Source organism: Chenopodium quinoa, unplaced genomic scaffold (genome assembly GCF_001683475.1).
Source record: "Chenopodium quinoa cultivar QQ74 unplaced genomic scaffold, ASM168347v1, whole genome shotgun sequence".
Lineage (NCBI taxonomy): Eukaryota > Viridiplantae > Streptophyta > Magnoliopsida > Caryophyllales > Amaranthaceae > Chenopodium > Chenopodium quinoa.
This window is the reverse complement of record NW_018744702.1, coordinates 332409-344804: the sequence shown is the minus strand read 5'-3', so window position 1 is coordinate 344804 and position 12396 is coordinate 332409. Positions and strand designations below refer to the sequence as shown.

Here is a 12396-nt window from a genome sequence, read left to right as displayed (position 1 = left end):
ACCGACAAAGTAAAGAGCTATTGTTCTTGGTATAGACAATTGACTCCGAAAGCTAAAGATGATTCATTTACTTCAACGTCTCACAAAGAATTGAAAGAATATGTCTATATTCATCAAATGTAAACGAACTTGACCTTGAATAGTTCAAGAGTTCAGTGAAGTACAGAATCGACTTGGAAAGATATCAAAACGTCTAGATTAGATCGAGCGATGTTTTCTTGAGCCAAGCGTGACCATCACAAAGTTATGAAATTGAAATATTCATAAATAACTCCACAAAGAACATAGTGTGTCTCCACGGAGACCTCGATGCCATTTATAAATAACTCGAATAATGATGGATCACATCCCTTCCTATAAAGTTCTTAAGATTTGCGCAAAAGACTAATGTTACACTAAACAAAATGTCGAAGCTAAGAAAGGACTCCATATTCAATTATGGATAGAATTACCTTCTAAATGTCTATTCAAGTATATGTCTAAAACTCTTAGCTACAGTGAGAGTTCATTGACTCAGTGGGAGCTCACCATCTTAGCAAGAGCTAGGTGGTTGAGTGGGAGCTTAATGGCTCATTAAAGGCTAATATAGCTCAAGTGGGAGCTAACTGTTTGTTTCATCACAACGAACTTTTACCCAAAGACAATATAAATGTCTCTTTGTAAGCATTCAAGTGAGACCATGGGCATTACCTCCACAACCTAATTGAGAACATAGTGTTTGTTGCTCTAAGTTGTGTCTTTCTGGAAAGTAACACGTTTCCAAAACGACAAGTGAGAGGAAAATGAACTCGATGACCATCGAGCTTAGCAACAAACTAGAACTAAGAATCTCGGAAGACCTCAAAAGGGCTTCGTGAGAATGCTTGATCAAGAATACTCAAAAGGACTTTACAAGTGTCTTAAAAGAGAATTCATTACTCACAAAACATCAGAAATGTTGGAGTAAGATCAACATAATAAAAGGGCTTTAAAAGCTCCTTGAACCTCAGTGGTTGATGCAATTTCCCAGTGTAGGTATAGAATTCACCAAAGGCTTGGATTGAATCCTATAAATTTCTATTAAGTTAGAAATAAAGCTAAGACTTACAAGCATACTATTTACTATTAGATAGTAAAGGAATAATGTCTTGTAAGATAGCTACGACAAATCCAAATTCCGAATAATGGTTAGAGGCCATAAAAATCCGAGATAGACTCCATGTTTGATAATCATGTTTGAAACTTGATTAATTTGCATAAAGGGTGAAAGACCCATCAATTGCAACTAAGTTTTCAAGTAGAAAACTAACAAATGTGGAAATGTATATGCATACATAGCTAGATTGGTTGAAAATGATATAATTAAATTCACGGAGTTGATTTTAATAAAAACCTATTCACCAATCGGAATGCTAAAATCTTTTCGTGATTGTTTTAGCAAAATTTCTCATATGAAATATGGCAAAATAGATACCAAAATCGCCTTCCCAAAATAGGATTTTCGAAGTGACTATGGAATAGTCTAAGGGTTTTGAAAATCTAAATAATGCTCGATTTGAAAGCAAGCTCAAGGAATCCGTTATGGGATTAAAGGAAGCATTGCATATAGGAATTGGAACGTGTTTTCTCATAAAGTTAATAAGAGGATTGACTTATAGTGAAACATAGAAATTCTCATGAATAAGAAGTTTAGTGGGAGGAAAAGTAAAGGTCCAACGAGAAGTTTATGAACTCTATTGTAAAATAACTATTAAACGCTAAATGCTTAGATTTGAAAGTGTTTTGACAATGGACCAAACAAAAGACGATACTTAGTACGTATTGGGTATTAAGTTCTATTGTATAGACTTAATAAAATGTTTGAACATGTAAAGGAGTTTACTGTGTTAAACATGAATTGAAGGACTTTGAAAGACTTTCGACCCATATGTATAAAACTAAGTAAATGTTTGAACTAAGTATAAGCTAGGCTAAATATTAAGTCAAACATGAAAGACTCTATTAGAGACTTTCAACCAAATCACATAGCTAACAATTTAGCAAAGACTTAGTGACACTGAATGAGCTAATATGACAAATTGATGGAATAAGATTGAGAATTACTCTGCAATTTAATCCATCATGTACATTGTGATATGGAATCGTCGCAGGACTTACTTGCTTAGAGCACGTGAAGTATGCATGAAGTACCAATCAACCTGAATCTATGAAATAAATCGTTAGATTATGGCCAAGAACATCCAAAGTACTTGGATAAGTAACAGGATGAGTTCTTGACTTGTGGAAACATATACGATTTGAGAATTGATGTTGCAAGCACAAGCCTTAACAAGTACTAGATCCTTAACAAGGAATCCATTTATAAGCACGAGCTAACAATCAGTCGTGGCTTGAGAATGGTAACATGAACGTGGATCCATGTGTAATGTGCAGGAATTTAAGGAAAATTTCCATGGTCACAGTACAAATTATTAGGGTATCCCAAATCATTGTGAGCTGTTTGGAATGAAACCCAAGCAAAGCATTATCAGGAAGTCTACTAAAATATATGTTGAGAATATTATTGCCTTAATGGCAATAATAAAGAAGATGTTCTATGGAAAGTTCGTTGCTGAACGTTAATGATTGTAGGCTGTCAAGTTGAAGGTCTCAATCATGAAAATGAGTGGGAGCCATCACTTGGACAATAAATCCTAAATCACATATAATCCGTGAAACTTTCAAATTTTATCATCTTATTATGAAAGTGATCAGTAATGAAGATGCTAAGATTAGCAAAGTAATTATAACTAAACCTATGCAATGAGTGAACGACAACATTCACAATTGCATGAAAGAAATCAAGCATATTAGATATGGGTGTGATTTCTATAATGTTTTATAAAGAGTGATACTCTTAAAACATTCGGAAAAACCATTTATCATAAGATGAACCATTCAGGTTTTGGAGTAATTTAAAATTTCATGCAATTTTTATCACTCCATTTGCTATTTAATGTGGTTTAGAATTAAATAATGAGTCCATTCGATTCTTGGAATATTCAAAATAGGGTATCAAGACCAGTCTTGATAAGGAAACACATATTAAGTGAACATTGAATATTATAATCGAAAATTGTCCCTAATCGAGGTCATTTAAACGATGGACGATTAATGACCAATTGAGATTAGTGTGTAGTTTGATATATAGCACTGTTTCTTGTGCTACGAGGACATGATTGTCATAAATCATTTGCACAAGTATTGGTTTAGAACCATACTGGATCGACCTATGAGAATACTTTAAGAGATTAAAAATCGTCATAAGTATACTTCTCATTATGGTTATAGGAACCTATTTCCTTGACCATGAGTAATGTGAGTTCTCTTGTTTGAGTACTAGTCCGTTTTGATGTTGTCAAATGTCTGCCGTAATAGGGGATTATAACGGCAACACTCGCGCGGCTAGGTACTCTCAGTAAGAGAAGCTACATTACAAGACTAGGAATGTCCCCCTACTAAAATAGGGAAGATGTCTTTGTTGTATACAAGGCCTCTCGTAGAGCGAGACTGTAAAAATGCATGGCCGTGCTCGGATGAATTTTAGAAATCATTTGTTTATTGACAGTCGGACTTGGAATCGAGAAACAGTTCTGGACGTAATAAGGATGACGTAATAATCTTACCTTATAGTTCATGAAGAGACATTAAGCGACATAGAAAAAAGGTTGTACAGTAAATGTGTACTTGTCCAGAAGGGAAAGTGGGAGATTGAAAGGAATAGTGTCCTTCGAACAAGTGTATTATTCTGATTGCAGTTTTAGAATTATTAGAAAGCTAATATATTCAGTAAGGTCAAGTAATCGGAATGGTTGGGTGGAGGCCGCTTCCGATCAGTAATATTAATGTATAATTAATATTACAACTTAATCTTGACTGAACCCTTCGGATCACACCCTAGCAATATATACGAACCGACTCGACGAATTAATTCGGAAGAAATTAATTCGTCGCACGAGTGTTAAATATTTAGACCTCAGAAATTCGAGCTTGGAGCGTCGAAACCGAGCATCGGAGAATCTCAAATGTCAAGCCAAAATTTAGGATTTGTCGAGACGGGAAAATGCTTCAAGTAACAAGTAAAATCCTAGCCACGCGAAAGGCCAGGAAAGTGCGCCCATGTGACGTTGGCATCGTGCCACGTGGCAACACAGCATGGTGGCGGCACGTATGGCAAGAGGACGTGACCCAGGTGACGGGTCATGGACACGGGCCAAAATAAAATGGCACAACCAAACCCAACTTGGGGCTCAAGGTTGGGTGACACATGGTTAGTTCACATTGCATGTGAATTGCCTTGGGGACCAAGTGGGAAAGTGGTCCTCACCTAACCATGTGACACTTGTTACTTGTTCCTTGTTCCTTGGTTTATTTAACTAAGGATTGAATTCATTAATCTTTCCATGAGGGATCTTTTTGTGAAAAAGTCCCACATTGAAAGATGAGTGGAATTCACAAGCTTTCCTTCCTTATAAATAGCCAAAGCATGGCTTGAGAATTCTTTACTTGAGTGAGAGTTGAAAAAGGCATCACCATTGTGAAAACCTTTGAACTCATTTAATCACTCGGGTTTTGGTCGGACCTTGCTAACTCCAAGGTAGCGGACCTAAAAAGTCGGTGTTCGTCCTTTGTGGGTGGATACCGTTGGAGGCTCTCGTGCGAACGGGGCTAAAGCTTTTAAGTAAGAGCCCGACTTTGAGGGTGAAGCACGTGTCAAAGGTAAATTACGATTCTACCCTTTTATGTTTATTTGTTATGCTTTATGGTTTTATTAATTGCGAGTGGTTCTTTGGGTCGGGGTCGTTTCCACGGTAAGTTGGACTTACCAAACCCCAACAGAACCAGAACCTGTTATGGGCGGAGGTTTTGAGATAGGGCTTTTGGCTATGGCTAATTTAGGGGCGGTTTCGCGGGAATCCGCAGTATCAAGGGAGGTTTCAAGGGAGGTGTCGGGGGCTGGGGGTTTTGTGGCCGGTGGTTGCTTGGTTTTGTTCGAGGGAGAAAGAACGGAGTTTTGTGTAGGTCGTGAACATCAACATGGGGTTGATGGCTGGGTTTCATGGTGGATGAAGGGAGTTTTGAGGGGACAACTGATCGGGGCAATGGTGGCGGCGGCGGAGCCGTGGTATTGGGCGAAGAAAAATGATAGAACTGCCATGGCTGGGCCGATGGCTGGGTTTCATGGTGGTTGAAGGGAAGAGGGGGTGCCTAGGCTGATTTTTATTTTTTATTTTATTTTTTTTCATATTAAGCCAATCATGTGCTGACATGTGATATTTAAAAACAAAAAAAAAAATTACCCTTTCAGCAAGTAACCGGTTTTTAGGATTGTTAGAAGAAAACTCAAGACATAGTTAGGATTATTTAAAAAATAAACCTTAGTTGAGATTATTAGAAGTAAATCATCCATTATTAGAATTATTAAAGTGTATTTTTCTTATGTCTTAATTCATTACCAATAATTTAATTCTACAACCATATCTTTTGTTTATTATATGGCTCAACTTCAAATAACTATAGGATTTTGTCAATGAGCCCGACCCTAAGCTAGAAACAAGTCTCAAGTTAGCATACCCGGGCCTTAGCCCTCCAATGCCCAAATTTTGATATTATATTAATAAAAAATCTTATACAAACATTCAAATCTTATAGCTTAGTAGGCTTAGTTGGTTAGTTACTTTTTGCATAGATTTGGAAGGTTAAGGGCTTAATTCCCCTTATTTGTACATGTTTTTTAGTGTAGGCTTCTTAAACTCATATCCCTTTAGGCTTTATTATTTGAAATGCTTTATAACTTCGGCCCGGGCTATAAAAAATTTATGGATCTACCCCTGCAAGTTAGAACGTAAAAAGTATAACATTAACACGGTGTGGTACATTAAACAAAATCGTATAGTTTTATGGGAAATGAAAAACGTGATTAATTGATTATGGCTAGAAAACTAGTTGTATAGCTACGGATTAATATATTATACACTATTGAGTTCAAGGGAATTATCATAATTAAGGCTGTTTATCGGTCCAAGACCGGACCGGATCGACCCGGATTGGACCGAAGAACGAAAATTAGAATTTTAAGAACCAAAGGCCGGACCGATTAAGTTAGGATCGAACCCGGACCAGATCGAAAGAATCGGTCCAAAACCCGGCCCGAACCGCTTTGGATCGATTTAAGAATTTTTTAAAAAAGAATACTATTTTTTATAAAGTTTAGGAAAACACAGAAAAAGTATTGGAAAAACTATATTGTAACGTCATTTACGTCTTTTTTTGTATGTTTAGTGCAAAAAAGATTATAAATTCAAAGTTTTCTAAGCTTATTAAGGATAATTTTTACCATTATTTAAGGTTTCACACATATTTTTAATAAAAGAATCGGTCCGGTCCAAAACCGGTTTTTATAGGGTTTTGGACCGGACCGGACCGAAGACCGGAAAAATGAATTTCAAGACCCGAAGACCGGACCAATTAATTCGGTCAGGTCTGGTTCGGGGTGGTCCGGTCCATTTTTCAGTCCGAACTGATTTATGAACACCCCTAATCATAATAGTGAGATTACTAAACGTCTAAACTCAAAGAGAGAAAATTCGTGTTTAGCGTTATATTGAGAGAATTGCATCATCATATATTCATATTAGCACTGTCAAAACGGTTTGACAGTTCGGGTTCGGTTTGGTTTGAAATCGGTTCGGTATTAAATCAAGTCGGTTTGAAATCGGTTTAAGTGTCTCGCGGGTCGGTTTCAGTTCGGTTTAAATAGTTATCGGTTCGATTCAATTTCGTTATTCTTGAGCAGTTTTAATTCGTTTCGGGTTGTAAACGTTTTGGGAAGTAAACGGTTCGGTGCAACCGGGTTGCGGTTTATTAACAGTTCGGTGTAAACGGCAGTTCGGTTTGTAAGTGGTTTGGTTTAAACGGTTCGGTGCAAACGGGTTGCGTTTGTTAACGGTTCGATGTAAACGGTTTTTACCTCGGTTCAAAAGGTTAGTTGGAAATGGTTTCGGGTTAGAAACGATTCGGTTCTTTTTTTGTTCGGTTTGATTTCAGTTTAGTTTAGAATTTGTGAACGGGTTCGGTTCTTATATGGTTTGACATTATTCGGATTAGTTCGGTTTCGGGTTCACTTAAATACGGTTCGGGTCGGTTTTCGATTTTTTAAAATGATTTTTAATCGGTTCGGTTCTCATTTAAATCGGTTGGTTTTATATGTTATAAATAATAATGTGTGAGTGCTTGGTGTTAACGGTTACTGACCTTATATTCTTATCCATTATAAATTCATACGGAGTAGTATCATATGGGCATTCCACTCATAACTAATATGTAATTTTTCACTTAAAAAAACACTACAAAAATTGATGGTATTTATGGTAGAGATAAGTTACTTATTTATCTCATATTCAGTTGAAGCTAGTAAAAAGAGTCTCGCCTTGTTACAAAAATTATCAATTTATACGAACCAAAATTTGACCAAAAATCCACAAATATTCTTCCTTTTAAGTCCCTTCCACTGGAAGTCGTATATGAGATTTCTTTCTAATGGTAGAGACAATTTCCATAACCTGGAAAAAAGAAAAGGGGTTAGAATAAACATAATATAAATATCCAAATGGAGAGGAAACTTGCTAAACCAAAACCCTGTACAAAGTAAGAGTTCTTATAAATTAAGAACAATAGGTCAAATTCGATTAGCCTTTTATTGATATACACAGCAGTAGTCCGCCCATATTTTATACTACTCCAAAGTTGCGAGTAATTTTGGCCAGAGGTAGTAGTATATTTCGTGTTGTATGATTTTTATTCTATCACCATTCACCAAAATCCTTTACCCAAATAAATAAAATAATCATCAATTCAATTCTGCTGGGTCATCAGGTATGACTTAGGAAAAAAAATATTTTAAATTGCGTAATTAGATATAGTTCAGTTTTGCTAAGTATAGTTATCTATGTTTATTATGAAGTAATATGTAAAAATGTAGTTTTGATGACACCTTTTCGTCAACCTCCAATAATTTCATGAATGCTAAACGCAACCTCTAGTTACTACTATACACCCCTCCTAAATACCATAAATACTCTTCTAAGCTAAAATCATTTTCACGACGTTTTTGCCTGCTTTCCTTTCCACCTTCTTCCACACCTAATTTCCAGAAATTTATACCTTTGTTTATTTGAATTACTCACATAATCAATTAGCGAACAATATTCCGAGATCTAATGAATATGAACACGAATCGGATGAAGTTGGGTGACACACGAAATAGGCTCAATCATTTCATACAATTTGAACGAAATATTAAAAAGTGGTTTTATTTTTATTTTATTTTTTTTAAGGATGAAAAGTGGTTTTATTGATTCTACACATAATAGATTCGTATGATTCTTATCAAATTCGAAGAGGCTAATGTAAAAATCATTACCCATTGCAAATTCAATGAATATTAAGTTAAATTAATGCACTCTTGTTATTAGAGATTACTTGAGAGGAAAAAAAAATATAAAATGGTTATTTTCTCCCTACATCTAATAAATGAGTGGAATAGAGGCTGCGTTAAGTAAAGTCAGATCGCGTTTAGCACTCCCCAATAATTTACTAACATTATTTTAATTACCAAAGATTTTCAAATCAAATCCACCTCAAAAAGGAGAGACAATCAATTATCTTTACTGAACTTATATAACTTGTAAGTTAGTGTATAAGGCCCTATTTGATTCACTTTAATTTTGCTTAACTGAAATTATTTTTGCTGAACTGAATTTATCTTTACTGAACTGAATTTAATTTTACTGAACTGAATTTAATTTTACTAAACTTCTATTATAATTATTTTTTAAGAAAACTGAATTTTACTGAACTTACTTATTTTTAATGAACAAAAATTATTTTTACTAAACTGAACTTATTTTTACTAAACTGAATTTTTTGAAGGTGAAAAGAACAAGGCCTAAAATGTGTATTTCATATCTTGTAGCGATAACTTTTTAATGTCTTACAATAAAATAAATACGCATTTCAAGACTTAGGAAATTGAAAAAAAGAACTTACTTGGATTAGTGATGACAGTGAGTCCAGAACCCCTGAAGTCACAATTCAACTGTTGGCAACCCTTAGCTCTATAATAAAGATTCATAGCAATAGAAGCATGATTTATTAGATTATCAGGAGAAAAACAAGGACACCCTTGATGAAGAACACTGCAATCTACTTGAGAGCAAGCATAGTTTATGTTTGCTAATAATGTTGCATCATCTGAAGATGGCTTTGCTATACACCATGTTTCCTGTTTCAATAATTTTAAAGCACCCAAAAAAAATAAAAATATTAGAGATAATTTATAATCCAAATAAATTAAAATAATTTTGGTAACTATAAAAAATAAAAAATAAAAAATGGGTGTAATGTAAGGATTTTATTTATTTTTATACCTGTATATTAGCCATTGCAAACATTTGACCTAGTCAACAAGAATATATTAATGGTTGATTAGTATACGGTTTTCAGAACATATAAAAAAATGTAGTCCATCAAACTTTATAGCAATTTAAAATCATATAAACTGATTGAAATAATCTCCTATAACTCTGGAAAATTATATAAATTGGATAGCAATTTTCTGAAAATTTCTCCAAATTTAAAAATAAATGTTAGGAAATTAACTTAATTGAGCAATTCATAGCAAAAGGTTAACTCCGTATAATAATTTACAACGCTTTTTTTTATATGGCCAGCCATTTCATGCAATAAATTGACACACACCAAAACACTAAATGGGTAACCTTTAACCAACCAAATACCCAGATCACACCGTGTAGCTAACCTATTGAGCCCAAGAGAAAATTCATGTGTGAGTGAAATTGTTGTCCTATATTGAAAGAGTGTAAAGTGTGTGGAAGTGTATCTCACATTGAAGAAATAAGAAGGTTGTGTCTACTTTATAAGGCTAAGGAGCTACTTTCCTCATTGACATTTGATTTTGAGGTAAAAACTCCTTTATCTCTACACTCGTGACGGGTGTGACCCAAGCCTGTTTAGCATGATATTAAGAGCATGTTGAATTTTATCGATTATTTTTTGACCCTTAAAGATGGCCGGAGACGATGAAACTCCACGAGGCTAGACGCAAATTCATTTTCTTGGATAGTAATATAAACGCCCATGTTCCGCCCTGTACACAGTCCGATTGGACGGCTATCAACGCAATGTTGATTTCTTGGATTACCAATACTATCGATCCGGAGGTACACATGAAAATTTGTGAATAATTTTAACATCCAATATAAATTGAACGGAAAAGATAATTGCCTAATATATGCAAAAAGAAAAATAAAAATTCGAATATCTTTATAAATTTTTTCATAAAAAAAAAGGAAAATTTTGCTGAAAACAATGATGGAAGAAAAATGTACCTGAAACAGAGAACAGCAGAATGAGAAAGAGGAGAGAGAAAGTAGATTTTGCCATTTCTTTCTTTCTGTACTGAAGCTATTAGTAGCAGTAATATAGAGATGTAGGTTCGTTTTCTTGGGAGAATGTATTAGATGATAAGAGCTGAGATGTGAGGGGTTGAGAAGGAGAAGGTGGGTTTTATAAGGACTAAGGAGGAAGATAAAGAGAGCGTAAATCAAAGTTAACGGCTATATTAATCTACTTATTTGATTCAATGAGTGTGCCGTTATTTGCCTACTAACGACTTTTTAGGTGGATTATATAATTACACTTTGGTTACCACGAAGAGCGTAACTCATAAGTCTCGTTATTTCACGTCATCCAGAGATATGGAAAACTACAACTTTAATTTAAGGGTATGTTTTCATATGTTGAAATTCAGTTCAATTCCTAATTTTCTTCTCTTATAAAATATTCATTTCAATTCAGTTCAGCTAAGTTCAGCTTAGTTCAGTCAATGAGAATAGGCCCTAATTAGGGTGGCTAATGCATGATGTATATAGCTAGTTATCTTTTCGGAGTTTTTTTAATCTTTCTATATCGATCATATCATATAATAACTAATATATAAAGCTAAACTTTTAGCCGTCACAAGGTAGCGACACTTGACGTTCTAATTTTTCGCCAAGTGTCACGCCACATAGAATAGAGTTAAATAGATTTTACAAGATAAAAAAGTTCAGAGCTTTTTTGGTGCAGCAGGCCACACCGTGCGGGCTGCTGCCAAATCAGTAAAAATAACGGATTACGAAGTATAACGGGGTTACTATTCACTCGCATAATGGGGTTACTGGTTTTGTCAGGGTTACTTGTATTTTTTTTTTTCAAGGGTTACTTGTATTTTTTTTTTCAGGACTTGTATTTTTTTTTCAGGGGTTACTTGTATTTTTTCTTTTAGGGGTTACTTGTATTTTTTTTTTCATGGGTTACTTGCATGGATTACTTATTCAAGGGTTACTTGTATTTTTTTTTCAGGGGTTACTTGTATTTTTTTTTAGGGGTTACTTGTATTTTTTTTTTCCAGATACTACTTGTATTTTTTTTTTCAGGGGTTACTCGTATGGATTACTTATTCAGGGGTTACTTGTATTTTTTTTTCAGGGGTTACTTGTATTTTTTTTTCAGGGGTTACTTGTATTGATTATTTATTCAAAGGTTACTTGTATTTTTTTTTCAAGAGTTACTTGTATTTTTTTTTTCAGGGGTTACTTGTATTTTTTTTTTCAAGATTTAGTTGTATTTTTTTTTCAGGGGTTACTTGTATTTTTTTTTTTCAGGGATTACTTGTATGGGTTAATTCAAGGGTTACTTGTATGAGTTATTTATTCAAGGGTTACTTCGATGAATTACTTATTCAGGGGTTACTTATGTGAGTTACTTCAAAGGTTACTTGTATGAATTACTTATTCAAAGGTTACTTGTTACTTATTCAACGGTTACTTGTAAGCCCCATACCAAACCAATAACACCCTACATGTAACCCTTGAGCAAAACTAATAACACTCTACAAGCAATCGCTAACCAAACCAGTAACACCCTACAAGTAACTCTTGAGCAAAACTAGTAACACCCTACAAGTAACCCCTAACCAAACCAGTAACACTCTACAAGTAACCCCTGACCAAAACCAGTAACACCCTACAAGTAATCTGACCAAACTTGTAACACCCTCACCAAACCAGTAACACCCTACAAGTAACCCCTGATCAAACCAATAACACCCTACATGTAACCCCTGATCAAACCAGTAACACCCTACATGTAACCCCTGATCAAACCAGTAACACCTACAAGTACTCATAACCAAACTAGTAACACCCTACAGTTTTTGACGTAGAATGTTTGATCTAAGATTCCAAGAAGAAAACGAGCTCACATTTCTTCGGTTCTCATCAATTTCACTACTTCAAATGTTGTTGATGATTTTAA

The 12396-nt window shown here is 34.7% G+C and overlaps 1 protein-coding gene across 1 annotated transcript; it reads right to left on the bottom strand.

Moving 5' to 3' along the window:
* Positions 1-7296: 7296 nt before the first annotated feature.
* LOC110702758 (glucan endo-1,3-beta-glucosidase-like) lies at positions 7297-10581 on the bottom strand. Its single transcript, XM_021880494.1, has 4 exons — positions 10428-10581; positions 9447-9475; positions 9067-9301; positions 7297-7580 (listed from the first exon to the last, which is right to left on the bottom strand). The coding sequence occupies exons 1-4, from the start codon at positions 10480-10482 to the stop codon at positions 7555-7557; spliced, it is 345 nt and encodes a 114-aa protein (XP_021736186.1). The 5' UTR covers positions 10483-10581; the 3' UTR covers positions 7297-7554.
* Between the last annotated feature and the right edge of the window lie 1815 nt (positions 10582-12396).

Excerpts from the sequence above, each read along its gene's own strand:
- LOC110702758 (XM_021880494.1), bottom strand. The coding sequence starts at position 10,482 with ATGGCAAAATCTACTTTCTCTCTCCTCTTTCTCATTCTGCTGTTCTCT. Across the intron at positions 9,476-10,427 it reads TCTGCTGTTCTCTGTTTCAG|GTCAAATGTTTGCAATGGCT; the intron begins GTACATTTTTCT and ends CTTGTTGACTAG. Across the intron at positions 9,302-9,446 it reads TTGCAATGGCTAATATACAG|GAAACATGGTGTATAGCAAA; the intron begins GTATAAAAATAA and ends TTATTGAAACAG.